The 22507-nt window shown below is 34.2% G+C and overlaps 1 protein-coding gene and 1 pseudogene across 2 annotated transcripts; one reads left to right on the plus strand and one right to left on the minus strand.

Moving 5' to 3' along the window:
* Positions 1 to 432: 432 nt before the first annotated feature.
* LOC100791225 (endonuclease MutS2) lies at positions 433 to 18405 on the minus strand. 2 transcript variants are annotated; one of them, XM_014769079.2, is made up of 22 exons: positions 18065 to 18405; positions 16978 to 17106; positions 16689 to 16856; positions 16512 to 16595; positions 16207 to 16257; positions 15418 to 15474; positions 15254 to 15336; positions 15014 to 15137; positions 14878 to 14937; positions 8509 to 8751; positions 7642 to 7789; positions 6980 to 7107; positions 6508 to 6555; positions 6282 to 6412; positions 5683 to 5765; positions 4221 to 4324; positions 3824 to 3894; positions 2764 to 3068; positions 1960 to 2150; positions 1139 to 1310; positions 918 to 1020; positions 433 to 741 (listed from the first exon to the last, which is right to left on the minus strand). In XM_014769079.2, the coding sequence occupies exons 1-19, from the start codon at positions 18266 to 18268 to the stop codon at positions 1993 to 1995; spliced, it is 2379 nt and encodes a 792-aa protein (XP_014624565.1). In that variant the 5' UTR covers positions 18269 to 18405; the 3' UTR covers positions 433 to 741; positions 918 to 1020; positions 1139 to 1310; positions 1960 to 1992. The 2 variants fall into 2 exon arrangements, with proteins under 2 accessions (XP_014624565.1, XP_006575389.1); XM_006575326.3 differs by lacking the exons at positions 433 to 741; positions 918 to 1020; positions 1139 to 1310; positions 2764 to 3068 and having other exon boundaries at positions 2016 to 2150.
* Positions 18406 to 21341: 2936 nt separating this feature from the next.
* Positions 21342 to 22101, plus strand: LOC121174297 (30S ribosomal protein S2, chloroplastic-like; annotated as a pseudogene).
* Positions 22102 to 22507: the final 406 nt, after the last annotated feature.

Genomic DNA, 22507 nt, shown 5'->3' on the forward strand with positions numbered 1-22507 from the left:
TGTTAGGGCACATGTTTGAGAAGCATAAAATCACATGAATTTCTTATAACATGTTTGTATTTCCGTTTAAGACCCATGTTCACTTGAAAAAGTTGAAATTTGTAACTTCTCACAAAACTGAGCTTTGGATTGTGTGCTCACATAGTAAAACAGGGATGCAAATGGGATTTAGTTCAATTGGCTGAACATGGACTATGAGTGTTATAAACTTCTTGGTACTATGTGTTCAATTTCTACGAATAAAAAAAATAATAAAACGGGGAAACAAACACTTAAAAAATGTAGAAATTACACCGGATTGCTTCCAAAGTGATCGGTCATGTTAGGTTCTTTGTTAAAAACCATAGGACGTGCATAATTTACGTGAATATGAAAAGTCACAAAGAGTAGCCTTTGCTTTGATGTGGAAGATTAATGTGAAAACGTAACAAGTGAATGCTACACCAAACACACTAGATGTATGTCTCATACATTTTTTATGCACGACCAAACACACTATACAAAAGTGTTAGGAAAAAAAAAAAAAGTAAACAAGTTTTATACAAAAAACTAGTTGTATTGTCTTTTACCACACTCAGTGTCATAGTCTTTCTACGTCACACTAAGCTCCCTTTTCATTAATTGATTTTTAGGGGGTGGAAGGTGTTTTCTTAATTAAAGGAATCCTAGGACATCATAGGAATCCGTTAGTATATTCTTGAAGAGGGTGCAGTCCATTCACCTCCAACAGTGTCAAAAGGCCTAAAAATAGATAATACAAACAAATTAGCACAATTAAGTAATCATATGATCATATGACATAGTGTACCAAAAACAAAAGGGCACCTAACAAATTCTCAAAGGAGGGTTCATTTCTATATAAAGTGAAAAGAAACAAAGGGAAGAATACATAAACCTTTTTTGTTTTCTATGAATACCTGTCATTGTTCTTTCCACTAAGCAAGCACCACCACTTGCCCATAACTTTCTTTAACTGAATGGCTTGTTTTCTTCTCTTTTTTTTGGCAGTTTTAATTTATTCTGACATGGAGACAAAGGCAATAAAAGGGTAATGTTTCTTTATTTCAATTTGCTAACAGTTTGAGTTGCTTAAATTGCATTACAGGTAATTTTATACGCATCACCAAGAAAAATGTACCTTGCACAACTAGCACGCCAACTATTTGTATTGCTGATGACATTGCAAAACTGTAGTTCTTGACACATCCGGAGAAATCTAGGAACTTTAGTTTCTGAAGCTGAAAGTGCCCCCCACCTTTGCTTTATCTTACGTCATTATCATATGATAGCAGTTTCAATGCACATTTTTCCTTTTCAAGGGCAAACAAATAAGTTAGAAAGATATTTTGAAGTTCCAGAGGGTAAGGGACGTTAGAGATGTAATATAAAATCATTCATATGTCTTCATCTATCAACTTAATCTTTTGGGGATAAATGGTCGATGACATACTATCAAAATTCTAGTTAAAAAAATATATTAAAAAAGTTAAATTTTAGTACAAGATAGGTGGGCTTGTGCATTATCCATGCTTTAATCCCAACGGGCTCTCATGTGAGGGAGCACATTAGAGATTAAATATAAAACTATTCATGTTTCTTCACTTAACAACTTAAGCATTTGGGATTGTCGGTTCATCACAGAGATGAAGGAAGGACCATCTATAACTAGGTGCACAATAGATAATACAATTCGCTGACTTGTAATATGTTAGGAAGTTTCATATTGTCTGTCTCAATTCTCAGGGTGCAGCTTATATATTTGTTGGACAACTTCACTGGCCAATTGGTTTTAAACTGAAATCAAACATAATATATATAATCAACTTTTAATTCTTGAAACTTGATGCTTCACAATTTCTATGAAAATATGGATTTTCATTTAGTGCTGGGTTTATTATTACATTCTGCAGTTGGAAAAAAGGCACAACATAAGGTCTTGTGCACAAAGAGAACACTTACACATTTCTAACCATGGCCATGATTCCCCCGCTTCTATGATCTTTGAATGTCAGTTAGTTTCAGCTTCAACTTCATGTTTCCAGCTTGAACTACAATTTCTCCTTTGGATGAATCCACTTTTAAAACAGTCACCTGTTTCCCGAGGGAAGAGACATGTACCATATCACCAACCTTGGGAGGCCCAGATTTATCTGCAACATCAATAAGGTGAATGACAACTGCATCAATATTCCTACGATATTATTCCTAGTTACAAGACTAGACAGCACAACTTTCACGTGCACTATGCTATCACCAGGTAAAAAAAAAGGCTAAAATATATTTTTGATCCCTAATAAATATCCTATTTTGCATTTGCTCCCTAATAAACAATGAGCCTCTAATAAAACATCAATTTTGTTTTTGTTCCTTGACACTTATTTTTAGCCCCTAATAAATTAGCAAATTTTGTGTTTGCTCCATGATAAGTATTTCTCATTTGTTATTAATACAGACTAAAACAAAATTTGCTAATTTATTAAGAAGTAAACACAAAATTCTCTAATTCATTAGGGATTAAAACAAAATATTAAGGATAAAAAAGAAAAGTGTTATTTTATTAGGGACTCAACGCAAAGCAAAATTTTTTTAGGGAACAAACCCAAAAATTGGGTATTTATTAGGGATTAAAAATATATTTAAGCAAAAAAAAAAGTAGAGCTGTACACTTAATCCACATGCAAGAAATTGAACACGAAAGCATATTATCTCAACACTGTTTGGTTTCCTTTTATTTCCCTCATGTTTCATTATCTTTGCATATACCTGATCTTGATCGATTAAAAACTTTAACAGAAGATGCACTTTTATCAGCAATAGTGGGTTCTTTGTTCTCTGCAACAGTTTGGCTTTTGTTGGTTGCTGATAAATTAGAGCTGCTAATGGTTTTATTATTCTGTGAAGGTTGCTTAGCTGATGCATCCAATTCCCTCACTTTCTTGTGAAGGATGGATCTTGCCATCGCTGCAGCCTCGGACACATCTCTCATCTTCTTAAATCTTAGATTAGTACTATATTCTATGATCTTCCTTCTGGTGTTCAATAGACTATTGTAAAGTCCTCTGGAGTGCCTACAAAAGCAAAAGAAATCCCAATAAAAAATTTACAGATGCTCCAAAGTATGGTGGATCTTATTAATAATTATCTGCAATAATTAATTATTACCAGCCAAGAAAAAGGAGAACTGCAGTATCGGGTGGCATGAGACAATTAAGAAAATTATGTCAATTATAAAGAATTTTTGCACAATAAGTCATCATACTACAAGTAATTGGAAGATGACATTAAAATTTCTTTCCCCCACCTTCCTCATTCTTGCAATATGGATAGACCCTACTACAAGAATCTGAGTTAGTTTATTTGGATTATCTTTTCAAAATTTATACATGGAATTGATTATCTGAGTAATATACAGCACAAACTCTTGTATTTATTACTAATCATTAATTTGTCACTAAATATATGGTTGGTTCAATGCTCTGATAAATGACGTGCTTTAGTTATTTTCTAGTTTAAGCCGTGTTGGCAAATTTTATAACAAAAAATTGAATGACGTGGTCCATTTTTCCTTGTAAAACACGGATAGAAGCCTTGTAAAATACTAACTATCAAGAATAAAGAGCAATATGCAAATATGATTACATGGTCCATTTTTCCTTGAATGCATTAACAATTGAATGAACTTACTCCATTATCTGTTTGATTTAGAAATAAATGCCTATATTATCATCATGAAATGACCTCTCCTTAAATTGTATGCGAAATGCAAATATAACGGGGAAAAAGCATGCAATGAATTTAACTTTTTTAAAGCAAAGTGTCTCACCTCAGATAATGACGTGCTTCATCCAATAGTTCTTGGTATTCTTGTTTTAACCTTTCCATATCAGTTATAACCTACATGAAAAATAAACCATGTTGAAAAAATTGAAATATTTGTAATGCATAGAAAAGATTTAGATTTGATTATTAGGTGCAAAATAGATGGAGGGGCAGAGCCCTGTATAATTCCAACTTTTATATGATATCTTTGAAAAACTATACCACAAATGTATTGTCAATTTATTTAAAATATCCACTTTAGTCAAAGCATAAAATCAATGGTCTATTCATTAATTAAAGTTTGAAACAATAATATAAATACAAATCATGTTCTAACGACATCGTACACCACCATTAACAAATAATAAATACAATGAAGATATATTACAAAGTATGCATACCTCATCTATCTCTGCACTAGCAGAACCATATAACATACGAGCAGTATCTACAACAACAGATGGTAGTCCCAACCTCTCGGCTATATTTATTGCATTTGAGCGGCCTACAATTAAAATCTCTTTTTGAGTATATACATTAAGTGTCTACTAAATCTGAATATCATTTAAAATGATCCGTGAGATATGCAATTTCCTGTTAAGAACCTAAAATTTAATACAATGCTTCTCACAGAATATACGGCGAACATAGCTAAAAAAAACTGGTCAGGATTGGTTAAACCAGATACTGGTCCATCAGCTGGTTTGGTCCAGTCTCTCAAATCATCAGTTTAAAAACCGATCACTGAACTGCTGAACTAACTAGGTGCAAACCATCCTGAATTTTACAGTGGTCATAAGTTAATTGATGAGAAATTAAAACTTTAGTTTAAAAACTATCAATCGAATCACTAAACCAGATGCAAGCCGTTCAGAACTATATGAACCACTCATGGTATAATTGATGATCACTTCAAGCTTTATTTCACCAAAAACACTAAATTTCTTCCATTGAGTATTGAACCTTGGTCTTTCAGGATTGGAGACGTTTTGACTTTTGACCATGTTTTTTACCATTGCTCCACTAACAATTGTTATTTGCTGGGCAAATTCTTTATAATATAAAGAGTATTTAAAATTAATATGTATTTTTTTACTAATGATATTTACTTAAGTTACATTTATTTCTCAATTCAACTCTAGCTATTGATTTTTTTTCCTTGTAAGGCATACAATATGGTCCTTTTAAGTTAATTTAAAATCTAACCTAACTTGATTTCTTATGAATTCATGTTAGTTTATTGCTTCATTTACTGTTGAATTAGGAACTGGTGCCTTCATCATAACAACAACCAGTTCAGTTTTGATAACATTGCCATAGAATCCCTCCCCTCGTTCATGTCCTAAATTCAGATTGAGAAACAATCAGATAATTGTGATTTCTATAGACTCAAAATAAATTTATACTTTTGTTTGGATAAGAGGAACAAAAATAATAACTGTCACAACCCACCTATTATGACTAGATTTTGTACGAAAATATTGCAATAAATTTTTTTACCAGCAAATGAATGGTACCTTCTTATGGTATGCCATGCACTGACTTTATTTTATTTCAGTTAGAAGGACTATAATTTGCAATGCAAAAATGTAAATGTATAATTCCATGTGAACATGATATCCCCAGCCATTGTAACCTTAAAAAGGAGTTGCTTTTTAGGCTTAGCACTTCATACTGAACCATCTTTTTGGGATTGTAATATTCCAAGATTTATCTCTAGCTTGTAGATGCTTCAGATGAGCACAGATACACACAAAGGAAGGAGACAAATCAAAGAATAAAACAGGGTATTTGAAAGCAAGTGAAAAAGGCATCAAGAAAATTGTATAAATTTTTATTATTCAGCAGTCTAAGAGTGCTTACCTGGTACACCCCAAAGAACCTTGTATGTTGGCTTCAAATTCACTTCATCAAACTCCATACATGCATTTTCAAAGGCCTCATCACTGCTCATGAATAAAACTCAGAAATGTCAAAGCAAAAGTAGGGGCTGCAGTTTTGTACTTTTCATAAGAGAATAGCAAAAAGGATAATATATTTTTAATGAATTAAGAGAAAAGATACATATAAATTAAACATCAGAACAATGGATTTAATTTAATTTTGATCCATCCGTACAAAGTTTAAAATTATCAGTGAACTATAAAGGTGCTACTTGTTTAAAAACTTTTATTACTAGTGACCTTAGTTACTTTAATGATGTGGAATTTCTTATTTGTTGATGCTTGATAGTGTAAAAGTTGCAGTGACAATGGATCAAATTTAGGTATTTGTGCCCTTGAAAAAAACATGGGTACATGCCAATTAGACTATAAACAAAATTGAATTTAAATCATTTCCATTCTATTTCTTAATTTCTTTTTTTCTTTTTCTATTTTACAAGGGAAGATAGTTTCACGTAGTACATAATAAATGAAAGTTTTTTTTTTCTTTTTAGAAAAGTTGTCTTCATCAATGAGTACCTGTATTTTAGTGTTTTCAATTCACCATGATGAGTTGTAGCCATAGTCAACAAACAACTGTCTTGTGCAAAAGATTCCAATAATGCCATTCCTAGTGCTGCTCCTTCAAGGGGGTTTGTTCCTGCACCAACCTAACAATTTCAAACAAAGTACTATCCGTTAGACCGCCACACACATATATGACATTACATGTTCAAACTGTTAATTAAACTCATAAGATACATGCCTCATCTAGTAGCACTAGCGACTGGCTTGTTGACTGTGATTTAATATTCTGCAAGATAAAATTAAAAGAAGAAATAAGAATTTCTTTTATATTATAAAAATAATAAAGGAAAACTATGTCACTCTTAACCATAACCTAAAAAAATCAACATCTAAAATGTACTGATAAAACCAAACTGAAACGTTTGCTAGTTACTAAATTTCATGAGCAGATGGCAAAGGCCAAAATTCCGCCATATAAACACACCATTGTGCCTTATGGTGCCACCATGGTGGGTTTCCCTTCACAAATTGCCTATGGTGGTTGGCAAAAAAATCTGTCACGCCATTCCACCATGGATGCTATTTAACAACACTATTTTCATCATAACCCTATCATGCATCGAGGTATAAAATATATAGAAAAGCAACAAAAGAAATTGAAAGGTGTCTTCAGCATTTACATTCTACACAATCAAACCATTATTCCTTACACTTATCTGCTTCAAGTGGCCAGAGAACGTAGACAAAGATTGTGATAAGGACTGCTCATCACCAATGTCAGCAAAAACAGAATCAAACCAAGGAATTTGCGCAGATTCAGAAGCAAGAACATAGAGACCTGCAACATTACAGGTTCAGAGCATATAAATTCAAGTATTTTAACAGAGTTAGCAGAAAAATTATTTGATGCAAATATATGGCTTCACTAACCAACCCTGCATAGCTTATTCATGAATAACAATGGTAGTCTAAGAAATTAAATGAAGATTCAATTGTCAAGAATAAGTTACTCTGAGGAGATTATAAAGACAATTATTTCATCTCTGTATTATTTCATGTGTGCAGAGATACATTATATAGAAAGGAAAAGAAAAAAGGAAATTATAAAATAAGATATTCCCAGAGTTAACTAAGAATCCCAAAATTGCATGCATAACATAAAAAATTGAAATGATTGATTTCTGAACCCCTCCCCTTCAATCTGGGGAATAAATATTAGTCATTTACATTTCACTGGTTACCAACATTAGACTCAAAGTCAGAGTTCAAGGCCTTTGTGAGCCTACATCCTACAACAATCATTTTATTATTATGTTTAGGTGCATATAATAATTCTAAACAGGGTGGGGGGTGGTTGAAACAATGAGCACACCTGATTTTGCCATCATAGCAGCCAATCCTACGGTCTTCAAACATATGGTTTTACCACCAGTATTAGGGCCAGTTATAACTATAACACGAGTTTTCTGAGATACCAAAAAATCAACAGGTACTGGCGGAGCATTGTCCAGTGCAGCATCCTGAATACCAGAAGTGTTTTATCATGAATGATCACCAAATGCATGATAAGCAGTAGTAAAGAAAAGCCTTAAATAAAATAAAATATGATATACGGTGGTTTCAATGAAAGAACCCTAACCCAACTTTCTAATCCCCCAAGTTATGTTTCTCCCCTTTATGATATATTCTTTTTGTCCAGTTTTCTCCTGATGTTTTCCCATGGGAAGAAAATAAGAGGTAAAGGGAAGTAATGGGTCGGTATAAGCAACAATCAGGAGGCTTTATTCTTTAAGTATCTCTTGATTGAAAAGGGCACAGTATTACGGACAATCACCGCAGAAGCCTTTTTTTTTCAAAGATTCCCAACCCAGGAAAAGAAACACTCTCCTATCCATCCCCAAATAAAGCAGAAAATAGGGGGTACAAATTAATAGTGAAAGAAAACAGTAGTTTTGTGTTGTTCAAAACAATGGAACTTAATGTACTTAGAAATAGTTTTTCATGTATCTCATGTTTAAATGAATTTAGTGTTCATGGTATTAGTGTCTAAGGGTTGCATCACTTATAATCCTACGGAATAGTCTCGACTAAGTCTATAAGAGTCTACATATATGAATGCAATGCAGAAACTATGCACTACTTTCTTTTGAATAAGAAAGGCGTTTCATTCTCTAGATCATTTTCTTTTTATTCCTCGTCCTCCACCTTCAAATTCAACACATGTCATCTGTGACTTAACTGAAGTAGCAAGATTGACATTCTTTTTGGCCTTCCGCAATTTCTCCTTATGTCTCTGGAGCAATAAAGGATGATAAGCTTTTAGAAGATATAGCGTCCATTCCCTTTTGCTGGGTAATGGTCCATAGAGATTTTCGCTCCTTGGTAAGAATGCTTCTGCAGTAGAAGAGCTACTCCTATCTGGCAGAAATATATGAGGACTTGACCCTCCAAATGACAGACCATAAGTAGCACGAGCATTGATCTGCATAATAGGAACCACATTACTGACCATCTTTTGCACAAAGCAAGATTAGCATGATGTCAAATATAAACTGTTAACAGAGGTCACCTACCAAAGCAAGTTCTTTAATTTGTAAGCAACTAAGTGGGTTCTTTTTAGATTTAGAGAACAGAGAAAGAGAGAAAAATATTGAGAAATGATACTGATATTATTGAGTCTGAAACTTAGTTACAAAGTCAGTTACAAAAGAGGTATTTATAGATCTCTAGGCCTTCAGCCTAAGCACAAAACAGAATAACAGAATTCTATTATAACAGGATAACTGAACAGAATTCAGTTAGTAAACTAACATCCTGGTACAAGTGTAGTGTTGTTAACAAAAGCTAACAGCCCTTGCAAACTGTTTTTACAGTTGTTTACATATACTCTAATACCCCCTCAAACTCAAGGGGAAGATTTTTCATAGGAAAAAATCTTCACATTGAGTTTGTCCCTTAGAACCTGAAATCTTGCTGAAGAAAGTGATTTGGTTAAAACATCTGCCCACTGATCCAAAGATGGAATATGCAAGACTGAAAGTTGTTTGGTCAGAACCTTCTCCCTCACAAACAAGACATCAATTTCCATGTGTTTCGTGCGACCGTGGAACACTGGATTATGAGCAATGGATACAGCACTTTGATTATCACAATAAAGAACAGGAGTATTGAAGGAAATGTGTAATTCTGTTAAAAGAGCTTGAATCCAAGTTAATTCAGTAGAGGTTTGAGCCAAGCTGTGATATTCAGCTTCAGTACTGGCTGGACCTAGCTGTGACTTTCTGCTTGCGAGACCACCAAGATATCAAGTTGGAGCCAAGAAAGATGGCATCCCCTGAAGTGGAAAGCCTATCATCTACATCCGATGCCCAATCAGCATCACAAAAAGCATAAAGAGCCAAAGGTTTCATCATGGAAGCAGGCTGAAGAAGTAAACCATGAGACAAGGTATCCTTGAGACATCTCAAGATCCTTTTAACCACTGCCCAATGAGAATCCAGAGGACTAGCCATATATTGACAGGCTTTGTTAACACCAAAACTGATTTCAGGCCTAGTAAGAGTAGCATACTGCAGAGCACCCACTACTGATCTGTAGAGTGTTGGGTCATGAAATAGATCAGCACCATATTTGGACAGTTTTCAGTTGGAAACCATGGGAGAAGAAATAGAATGTGCCTCAGCCATTTGAGTTTTATGAAGTAAATCACGAACATATTTGCTTTGAGTCATTAGTATAGAGTTGTTAGGAAGGTATTTTATCTCCAGTCCCAAAAAATAATCCAAGTGACCCAGCTGCTTAAGAGAGAAGGCAGTATTTAGTTTGGAAAGTTAGTTGCTGAATAAGAGAGACAGAACTACCTGTAATGATGATGTCATCCACATAAACTAAAAGATATACAGTATGCTTTAGATATGTGTAGATGAACAAAGAAGAATCACATTTGCTTCCCACAGACCCAAGCTGATGCAGTGTAGATTTAACCTTTCAAACCATTGCCTTGGAGCTTGTTTCAGGCCATAGAGAGCCCTATTAAGCTTACACAGACCAGGGATTTATCTCCAACCTCAAAGCTTAGAGGCTGAGTCATAAAAACAGATTCCTCTAGCAACCCATTAAGAAAAGCATTGTTAACATCAAGCTGAAATAACTCCCATCCTTGAGAGAGAGCAAGAGTGAGAGCAACAAGAATTGCAATAGGCTTTACCATAGGAGAGAATGTTTCATGAAAATCAAAACTATGAATCTGATGAAAACCCTTAGCAACTAATCTGGCTTTAAACTTATTAATGGAACCATCAGCATTTTCTTTTACTCTGAAAATCCATTTGCACCCAATAGCTTGTCTATTAGCAGGTAAGGGAACTAAGTCCCAAGTTCTGTTTTTTAGTAAAGCATTATTATACTCCTCTTGCATAGCTGCAAACCAATCTGAATTTTCTAGGATCTGTTTGACATTTTTAGGTTCAAAATGAGTAAGAAACAGCGAAGGATGCAGTCTAGGATTATGAATTCCAGACTTGGATCTAGTTTGCATAGGATGAGTATTAGTAGGAACTGAAGTTGGAGCAGGTATAGATTCATTATGAGACTCTGTATTGGATGACTGAGTGCGAGATGAAGTAGACTTAGATGAAGGTTGATTTGAGACAGAAGCAAAGCTAGGAGGAACAGAGGGAGCAGAAAGTGAGTGAGAGGAAGGCAGTTGTGAAAGTGAAGGTGTAGGAGTTACACAAGGAGGAGACAGATCAGGGTTAAGACTGAAATAGGAGGTAATGTTTTGTACTGGGCTAGAAGATGAAGGAAATAGGTCCAAATAAGGAAATCTTAGCTCATTAAACAGCACATCCTTAGAAATATAAATTTTGCCAGTTGAAGACAGACAGTTATAGTCTTTATGAGATGAGGAGTACCCCAAGAACACGTATTCCTGAGAATGAAAATTGAGTTTATGAGTATGATAAGGTCTTAACATAGGAAAACAGGCACAACCAAAGGTTTTAAGGAAATGGAAGTCAGGATCTTTGTTGAAAAGAGTGACAAAGGGAATAACAAAGTTTAGAGATGCAGTAAGCAGTCTATTAATTAGGTAGACAGCAGTAGTAAAGGCATAGTCCCAAAATTGTAGAGGTAAAGCTGCATGATGTAACAAAGTGAGACCTAGATCAACCGTGTTTGTGTTTTCTCTCAACCACACCATTTTGATGATGTGTGTGATATATGCACCCCCAATCAGATTGAACACTTTTAATTTTGGTATTAAGCTGCAATTCAACTAAAGATTTAAAATCTTGAAAAACAGATGTAGTTTCAACTTTGGTTTCAATAGGAAATATCCAAGTATATCTGGAAAAAGCATCAATGAAGGATACATAGTACTTGAAGCCAGAATAGAAAGTTAAATGAGATGGCCCCCAAAAATATGTAAAGATAAGTTCTAGAGGAGAGTAAAAGAAGTAGAAGAATGAAATAACGGCCTGTGAGATTTTCCCATGCAACAAGAAGCACAAAAGTATGAAAACATTTATTAGATGGTGAAATATTATACTGATTGAAAACTAACTTCAGTACATGACTATTGGGATGGCCTAGCCTAGCATGCCATAGACTAATAGTGCTAGAAGGTGAATTTACAAAACTAGAAGCTACAACAAAACTTTTATTAACAGTAGGAGATGTGATTGAAGTAGAAGTGGAAGTTGACAACAGCTGAGGAGAGTGATCTTGAAATCTGATGTTATGGAATGAATAAAGACCATCAACACCTACAAACCCTGAAGGAGTACTTTATTGGTCGCCTGTGATTTCAAAAGACAAAAGTGAGGATGAAACTCAAAGAAAACAGAGTTATCCCTAGCAAACTAACTCACACTAAATAGATTTTTGGAAATTGAAGGAACATGCAATAGCTTATTAAGTTTGAAAGTAATATGAGAGTCATAAGGAGGACGAATCTCACCTATTTATCCACTGTATCAAAATCCAACCAATTTGGTGGGAATCGATGTCATGGATGAATATAAAAGGTGTTTTCCCTTTCAGCCCGAAACAGCACTTCCTCCAGCACATTTCTATCAAGATCGAAGGAATAAGGGCTAAGCGATGGAGGTATTGGTGGTTGGCGGTAACATGATCTATTTGGAAGCTCAGAAACAGAATTCTGGTTGCAAATGCAAAATTTGACGCTAATCGGCTTTTTGAAGATGCTATTTTTGTAGTCTGGACTTGGCTTAGACACTTTGAGAAGGATTTCACAATCCACTTTAATCAGTGGTCAAGCAATATTAGACAAGGTTTTTTGCTTATGTAGAGGGTAGTACACACAGAACAGCAATAGATGTACACCACACAAGTAGTTCCTATAAAGATTTCCTATAAGGATGAGGAACCAGTACTAGAAATACGCAAATCTTCACCATTTCCTATAAAGATTTGGTCAGGTCCATCAAAGTGTGCAAATTGTTTGATATGCTGTGATTCACCAGTCACATGGAAGCTACCTCCAGAATCTAGAATCCAGGTTGAACTAGCTTGATCATTGTCATGAGAAGCTGAGTTTGTAAGCATAGCACTAGGTTGATTGGTTGGCTGAGCAGCAGGCTTGGGATTAGGATTAACCCAAGTGTTTGAAGATCTGCTCAAACCAGATGAATAAGGAATTGGTTGGAGTGTAGTAGGATCAAAAAAGTAAGTGACTCATGAGGCTGAAAGCTCATGTCAGTTCGAAAATGACATACACATACATTAGCAGTATGTCTAGATTTGAGGCAGATTTGGCATTGGAAGTTGGCAAATCTACCACCACCATGACCCCTGTCGGGACCACTGTGGCCACCATCGCGATTAGAAAAGGCACCACGACCACCGATACCTCGACCATACACCCCTCTAGAGCCAATAGAATCACCAAATTTATATGAACTTGAATGCGAACAACCTTGAGTATAATTCAAGGATGGAGAAGTGAGCAATTGAGTGTCTCTGTTGTAAAGAACAAGACGAGTCTCGTGAACTTAAAGCAGAGCTTCAATCTTAGCAATGGATGGAGTTCATTTCTTGCTTTCGATCACTGAGATAACTGGCACATAATCAGAAGGGAGACCTTCTAGAATTGCATCAACGTACTCCTCATGGCAAATCAGAACACCAACACCGCAAGTTCATCGACATAGCCTTTAATCTTATGGAGATATTCATCCATTGATTTTCCTTCAAGCCAAACTGCACGCATCGCAGTTCGCAGCTGGCGCGCTCTCGATTTGGTGTGAAGACTGAAATGCTTGTGAATCTTCTCCCACACCTGATATGAGTGATTCGAGTCTAAAACATGTGAGAGAACAGACTTCGAAAGAGTGGATTGGAGCCAAACGAGGAGCGCTTGGTCCTGAACTTCCCAGGCCTCGTACTCTGGATTGACGTGATCGGAAATTTGATCCTCTCCCGTGAGATATCGAGGCGGAACAATCGGATTGACCACAAAACGTTGCAGTTTGTGTGATTTGATTACTAGTTCAACATGTTGTCGCCAGTGTAGGGAGTTGGAATCATCTAGCTTCTCAGCTATGGAGGTCGGAAAAGAGTGCGAAGCAAAACCTTGAGACGCGAAAGCCATGGATGTGAAAGAAGAAACTGGAAAAATTGAAGAGAAGAGCTTTCACGAAAAATTGGCTCTATATACCATTTTAGATTTAGAGAACAGAGAAAGAGAGAAAAATATTGAGAAATGATACTGATATTATTGAGTCTGAAACTTAGTTACAAAGTTAGTTACAAAAGAGGTATTTATAGACCTCTAGACCCTCAGCCTAAGCACAAAACAGAATAACAGAATTCTGTTATAACAGGATAACTGAATAACAGAATTCAGTAAGTAAACTAACATCCTGATACAAGTGTAGTGCTGTTAGCAAAAGCTAACAGCCCTAGCAAACTGTTTTTACAGTTATTTACATATACTCTAATAGTTCTATAGGGAACTAAATCCCAAATTTACACCAATACCATGGTTTATGTTTTATATGGTAGCAAAAGATCATTTCAAGGGTAATTATATGCATAGTCAATTCCATTTTAGCTCTTTTGATGATGCAATAAAAAGTGGACCAGATGCATAATTTTTGTTCAAATTCAATATAGGTAATTTACCTGTCAGATATTGTAATACACTTGCTGAATTCAATTATGCTTATCAACTTACCTTATTTACTCAAATGATTTAATGTAAAGTGTAACTAGGGAGAGGAAAACAGCAACCCAGACCCTTTGTGGGAGACTTTTTCCTTTGACTTATATCGCCATGACTTAATGAAGTTGGGATTTTTTTAATCAACCAGTGATGCATATTTCAATTTTGTGGAGCTACAGCTAGTTACCTCAGTTGATTAAACTACAACTCTCAATAAAAAATTGTGAATGAGTTTTTATTCACGAAATGAGAAATAAGCAAACTCTCAAGAAGATGACCATTGAAAGGAAAACCAGTAAGCAAACTCCTTGAAAGGCAACAAAAGAAAATCTCACAGGGGAACAAGTACACAGGGAGGAATACAGAGAGATGAAACAAGAAATGGTGATCCACTTCTCTTCAAAAACATTACAGGGTATTTACCACATCTAGTTCAACCAAACTGTTCAATGTCTTCTCAATATCATCAAGGTCCAGCTGCATCTGCACATGAATTATGACATCGTAAGAGAAGAAAAGAACATGACCAGAAGAATGTTTATCAGATCATGGTTGTAACCTTTTTGGTTAATGCCAAAAGCACATCTGCTTCAGCCTTTACCACCAAACTTCTTGCTCGCTGCAACTCATCATTTAAAGGAACAGCAGAAAGTGGCTCTATAGTACTTCCAACTCCGGATCCACTGCCAACAAATACCATCCTTAAGGAAAGGAATTTTATGCCTACCTACTAGCTTTATTGACAAACATTATTCATGAACAATGAATAAGCAAAGCTATGTTGACAAATTTTAGGCACCTGGACAACAATAGACCCTTAAAACTGGTCTTCTGTCCAGAATCTACTCTTACACACCACCTGCCATCAATGTTATTCACTTCCTGTTCGAATTATCACAAAATCAATAGAGAAAGAAACGTGCAGGAGGAAAAGAAATACTTCTAGAGTCTAGTGAATCTTACAAGGGTTGATGTTTCACTCTTTTCATTCCTGATTATGCTCTCTATTAACTGTTGTACCTGAACATAGGAAACAAATAATCCTAAATAATGGAATGTATACAATGAACTTTTTTAAATTAAACTAACAACTTATATAGTATGTCTGACCAAATAGATAACCATAGGAGCCACCGACTAAGTCAAAATATAAGGCAGAGAGTATTTACTAATCTAGCATCTTACATATTTAGTGTATGATAGAATTCATTGTAAAATAATAATAAATAAACAAATATAACTACAAAAGGAAAAAAAAAACCATGATATTTAGCATGCACTACGAAAATATTCCAACAGGGACTTGTCTGTAACAAACAATAACAGAGCCCTAAAGAAATAAATTTTATTTATCAGCATAGGATTGAATGATACGGTTACAGTTTTGACCCTCTGGCCATTTTGAGCCAATTTATTAATTACACCATGGCTTCAGCAAACTTATTATGGGGTTTAGCCTAAACCTTAGGTAGATTGTTTTCAGCTTATGCCAACAACTATTGTGACTGAGTCCTATTATCCTAATCTTGAGACACCCCTTTAGAATACTCATGAAAGATGTGAATGTCAATGAGATAGCCAGGAATATATCTGTTTTTTGTCTAATTTCTTTGTCAAACTTTCAAATGACATTGACTAGATTGGTTGCTGTAAACTAAACTATAATAAGCCATTAAAACTCCATACATCTCTGATGCAGCCAGTATCTCCTGAACCAACAGTATGAAATATAGTAAAATAAACAGGAATTACCTTTCTCTCAATCACTTGAACTTGTTGCCGTGCCTGCTTAAGGGCTGGACTCTGTAAGAAGAATGTATTTTATGTTATACATGTGTTTGCAAAAAGAGAACAAAAGAAACTGACAGTCAGCTGTATGGCAGCAAGAAAGGAGAGATACATCTCTGAAGTATTCTCTCTCACTGAATGCTATGTACTGAAGAATGAAAACTTAAGATACAAGACATGCCATCTCAAGCCAAATAAAATGAGCAGCTAATCACTGTCACAATATGCAGAGTTAGAAAAAGGAAACTTGAATGAGATATGAAACATGCCGCAGAGTCCTTAATAGAGCCATCTTCATCAACCACTTGCTCTATCGCTTTAATTAAAGATCTATTGATGACAAACTCCATTATCTACAAGCATGTTTAGGTGGGTAAAAAAAGTCAGAAACATAGTAATATTAATTATAGGAAATGGCATATTCAAAATCTTATTTCACCATTTACCACTTCTGTAAGAGGCATGAAACGATTATGCCAATCTTTGTCTTCCTTAATTACAGCCTTGAGATCACCCTGCACGATCTCAGCACACTGCAGAAGAGCCACAATGGCCCGTGCCTCATAACCACTCACTGGTATACTTCTCCGGGCATGTTGAATGGCGGTTTTGACCTACAAGAACCTTGAATCAGCAACTAGGTAGGAAATAAAACAGAAACATGAAAAACTGTCTTGCATTCAATTGTCAGATATTATAATAAAAAGAACTATCTTTTACAGACTAATTTCTGACCAGCATAGCATCAAGGTGCCCCAAGTGCAATCTGAGAGTGCCATGCTTGTTCATTTCAACGGCAGCATTGGTTTCCTCGAGAAGTTTAAGACTTTCCTCAAAAGTTTGATTAAGAGACCATAGCTGATCCTGTCACATGAACATCCCAAAACATAATATGTAATAAGACCATGTTTACATAAATAAAAGAGTAACAATGAGTGGAATGTAATTGAATGAAACAAAATGGAGTAAAATACAATAAAGATATAATTTCATTATTTAGATAGCCTATTTGTTTTACACCGGAAATTATTTTCTAACACTGCACACAAGTCAATGTAAAATGGTACTGAGGTTAATTTAATCACATTTCAAATGCATAATCAACTTTATCAAAATCCAATTCTTTCCAACTTTAAGTGTTTGGTTTCACGTTGTATCATCCAAAATCACGTTGAAATATCATCTAACGTGATTTTAGGTAAATGTTCACATGTTTGGTCCCACATTGGAGAATTGATCATGAGTTCAAAGTTGATTTTGAACTGAAGCAACTTTAGATGCCTTTTGCATTTACCAAGTTATCTATTTAACTTTTATGATTAAAACACCCAAACATAAATTGCTTCACTCCAAAATCAATTTTGCAAACTTTCACCCGAACACATAGAAGGTCTTAGTGTGTGTTTGGATGGACGTTGGCAAAATTGATTTTAAATGGAACTGATTTTTGTTAAAATTGATTTTGAAATGATGTGGTTTATGTTTGGATGTTTTATTATAAAATTATGTTAGGAGTAAAATTCAGTACAAAATTTTTAATCTAACACAGAAGCTACTTAAATTTGCTTCAATCCATAATCAACTCTGAACCTGGAATCAATTCTGAATTCTTCTCCAACATGAAACCAAGTGAAAATGTATTCAAAATCAATTCTAGACTCGGAATCAGTTGCCCTACGCCAAACCAAACACACACTTAAACGGGACAAAATAAAACACATTCTATGGCAGTTCTATTTTACATCATCTTATCAAACATAATATATCATTTAATTCATTCCTTTATACAAATTACAATGAGAAAAGGCAGAAAAAAAGGGACCTTGAGGGCTTGACGGCCCAAGGAAGTGGTGGCGAAGGAAGCGACCAAGTCGCAAAGCTTGTCCCATTCGAGCACTCTCAAGCTGTCATGGTGAATGGAAGCTGAAAGTGACACCCTTTGCATTTGCCTTTGCATATGTCTCTGCTTCCATTTGTTAATGGCAATAACGGGGAAAGCATGAGTGGTTATGGCGAAAGATAGCATTTTTATGTTATGGGTAACTCTTCTGGCAATTGGGTTCTGAAGATTGCACGGTGTTGTTGTTGCTGACACGAGGAGCAGAGGAAGCAACACAACAGTTGGAGCTTCGTGGATTACAACAACAGTGGTTGGTTGGTTGGTTGGTTAACGTAACCAGTTTTGGGAATAAAAAAAAAGAAGTGATAAATCATTTTTTTAATACTAATTAGATTTTTAAAAAAATAGACAAAAGACAGGAAAATGTTTTAATTTCCTAATTTTGTGAAGAAAAAAGACGATAGTAAGATTTTAGGGTGAAAAAAAACATATTATTCTTATGGATTATAAACAAGATGTACTTTGTGTTAATAAGGGAATAATATGTTGTGATTTATTTTTCAGTCAAAAAAAAATGTTGTGATCTATTTCTTATTATATTTTGTATTAACTGGGAATAAGATACAACTCATCAATTATACTTATTTAGAATTCTTAATTTATACAGTATTGTACATAATTATAATATTTGTTAATAATTAATAGTTGTGATATATTCTATTTTTATTTACGAAGGAAATCAGAATGGAAGAAGGCGTTAAACCAAATTTCCTAACATGGTATCATGTGCCTACATTTGGTTCCTTTTTCTCATTTTTGTTACAGAATCATGCTCAACTACTTGCTTTTTTATATATATAGATAGAATAGATAGATAATACTTGCTTAGTTCTTTGCACACAAGGTTTTGTATTCTTGGCTAATGATAGGCTTTCTAATCGATCATGCTCAACTACTTGCTCGAGGTTTTTTTTGTCATGGTCTCTTCATCGCTATTTTATTGCTTGTCACTCTTGGTTTTGAGTTCCTAGTTTTTGCCTTTTTTTTACCCTAAACCATTCACTATATTCACATGGTAATGGAGAATTTTTGTGTCTATTTTACCAACAAAAATTATGTTGCTCGAAGTTTTAATTTAAGATATTCGTGAAAAAAAAACGAGTGTGAGATCATATTACAAATAGGAAAAATTATATTTTGGAATTGTTACTTTAAATTCTTGAACTTGTGGATTAAGCACTTAGTCAGGACAAGGACGGGAGTCCTTCCCAGAATTTGGGACAATAGAAAGAAACGCGGCGGACCACCCACCCCCCCCCCCCCAACCTTCTGTTTGGAAGATTTTTTTCCACTATCCCAGCCTCCGCCAGTCCCAAAATTAAAAAAAAAATTATTTTTAAATTCTAATACAAGTAAATTTAAAAAAGACTTAAAAAATTTTACCAACATAATATTCAAATTCAAATAATCGATATAATGTTAAACTCAAATAAATAAACATGGACAGCTAGTTTAATTTGAAATAATACAAACACATTATTCAATAACAATACAAATAGTTTGACCTACAAATGTATTTTTTTACAATATTTTCAACAATCATGCAATATTTAAAATATAAAATAACAATTAATATAAAGATAATTGTGTAATTTCCTTGGGCGGGGGTGTGATCCATGTCCCCGTCCCCGCTGTGCCCACGGGAGAATATTTATCCTCATCCGTGGGAAAAAAATCTCCATCTGCGAGACCCCATACAAGACAATTCTTGTAAGGATCCCTATTTGTAGGTCCAAATTATTATCGAGATCGAATTGTTTTCAAATATGATCATTCAACCATGCAAAATATTACAATCAAATAAAAGAGGGAATTAATCAAATTCAAAGAGATGTTGTGATTCCAATTAAAAAGTTGTTAGGTCCTTTAGGAATAGCCCCTCAAGTTGCCAATTTTTATTTTTATCATTTAACAACTCATAATCAGATCTCAATAATTAAAAATTGGCAACTTGACAAATTAAAAAAAACTTTTCAAGTATTCAAATATTATTTCCGGGACGAAAACGAGATAATTTATAAACCTGTAGTAACATCATTTTAAATCCATTCTATTTGAATTGACATTTTCTCCACCATAATTATTATGAAAAAACGTTTACAATAATGAGTCTTGGTCAATTTATTTGCAAAAATGTATCTATAGTTCAAACGAAAAATGCACCACACTTAAAATCGGGTCAAATTCTTATTGTTCAAATGGATTATGTAGGAATAAGATTGGCTAACCCTTATTTGGCGACTCCTGGAGCAACAGTTCATGACCATTATGGGAAAATAATTTTTGAAGGAGATATATTAGTTACATTTATCCTTGAAAAACCAAGATCGGGTGATATAACACAAGGTCTTCCAAAAGTAGAACATGTATTAGAAGTTCGTTTGATTGATCCAATATCGATGAACCTAGAAAAGAGAGTTGATACTTGGAATGGGTGTATAACAAAAATTCTTGGCATTCCTTGGGGATTCTTGATTGGTGATGAGCTAACAATAGTGCAAAGTCATATTTTTTTGGTTAATAAAATTCAAAAAATTTATCGATCCCAGGGACTTCACATTCATAATAGACATATAGAATTATTGTGCATCAAATAACATCAAAAGTATTGGTTTCCGAAGATGGAATGTCTAATGTTTTTTTGCCCGGTGAAATAATTGGATTGTTGCGAGCCGAATGAGCAGGGCGTTCCTTAGAAGATGCAATTTGCTATCGAGTTCTATTATTGGGGATAACAAAAACATCTCTAAATACTCAAAGTTTCATATATGAAGCAAGTTTTCAAGAAACGGCTAGAGTTTTATCAAAAGCCGCTCTCCGGGGGCACATATATTGGTTAAAAGATCTGAAAGAAAACGTTGTTTTAGGGAGAATGATACCTATTGGTACTGGATTCAAAAGAATAATGCACCGTTCAAAACAAATGCAATATAACAAGATGACCTCGGAAACAAAAAAATTAATTTATTTGAGGCCGAAATGAGAGATATTTGGTTTCACCACAAAGAATACTTTTTTTTATTTCAAAGAATTTATGTGATACATCACAACAATCTAATATTTAATAATTCCTAAAATAATGATTCTTAAGAGCGGATTCATCTTCGGTCATTTTATTTTGTATAATAAAAGAAAGATAATAAAGAGAATAATCATATTAAATATTTAATAGAAAAAATGGCCCGATCAGTTGTCAAAGGCCAATCTTCAGTAGAAGAGAAGGTTCCTTTAGAACACTTATTTATTTCTATTTTAGTATACCAGGTCTCTTTCTTTCATTTCAAAAAATTTATAGAATTTCGATTTTGAAATGAAAGAAAAGTGTGGGGATAAATATAAATGACAAAAAGATATTGGAACATAATCTTGGAAGAGATGATGGAAGTAGGAGTTCATTTTGGCCACGGTACTAGAAAATAGAATCATAAAATGTCACCTTATATATCTGCAAAGCGTAAGGGTATTCATATTACAAATCTTATTAGAACTATTCAGTTTTTATCAGATGCTTGTGATTTAGTTTTTGATGTAGCAAGTGAGGGGAAAAAAATTCTTAATTGTTGGTACAAAAAAAGAAGCAATGATTCAATAGCACTTGCTGCAATAAGAACTCGATGTCATTATGTTAATAAAAAATGGCTCGGTGATATGTTAACGAATTGGTATACTATAGAAACACAACTTCAAAAGTTTATGGACTTGAGAATGCAACAAAAAACGGGAACACTCAATAGTTTTCCAAAAAGAGATGTGATTATATTGAAAAGACATTTAGCTCATTTGAAAACATATCTTAACAGCATTAAATATATGATGGAGTTACCTGATATTATAATAATGTTGATGAACAAGAAGAATATACATCCTTATCTAACATTGTCATATTGATGTACCTAAAGATTCATTACTTGTCATTCAAGAGGCCTACTGAATTAATCAATGAGACTAATTTCTCATGAAACTTCACTATCATATATAATTGTAGTTGATATTAGGAAAATGTTAAATAAATCCTTAAAATTGAAATTGTAATTAGTTCCTCACATGTACAACTTAATTACTATCATTACAGTCCTTAAATTGTATAACTCACCATCTTCATAGTCCCTAACGAAACTATAACACACTCAAGGGAGGAATTATAATGAGTTCAAAATCACAGTTTTAGGGACTTTTTTCAGAATTTTTAGGAACTAAAATTACGAGTGACAATTTCAGGATAAAAATAATAGTCCAAAACTAATATATATATTAGTTAGAGCGAGTGTATTTTTTTTTTTAAAAAAAGAGCAAGTGTTCTCCCAAATGTTTTACAAGAAAATTATGTTATTTAGTAGAAGAAATCTAACACGAATAATGAAAATT

Source organism: Glycine max, chromosome 2, assembly GCF_000004515.6.
Source record: "Glycine max cultivar Williams 82 chromosome 2, Glycine_max_v4.0, whole genome shotgun sequence".
Taxonomy (NCBI): domain Eukaryota; kingdom Viridiplantae; phylum Streptophyta; class Magnoliopsida; order Fabales; family Fabaceae; genus Glycine; species Glycine max.

Bases quoted from the DNA above. Each gene is read 5' to 3' on its own strand.
- LOC100791225 (XM_014769079.2), bottom strand. From the start codon at position 18,268: ATGCTATCTTTCGCCATAACCACTCATGCTTTCCCCGTTATTGCCATT. The intron at 16,857-16,977 runs GTCAGAAATTAG...AGGTTCTTGTAG, and splicing joins GGCACCTTGATGCTATGCTG to GTCAAAACCGCCATTCAACA. The intron at 7,790-8,508 runs GTTAAGTCACAG...TCTGGTATTCAG, and splicing joins ATGTCAATCTTGCTACTTCA to GATGCTGCACTGGACAATGC.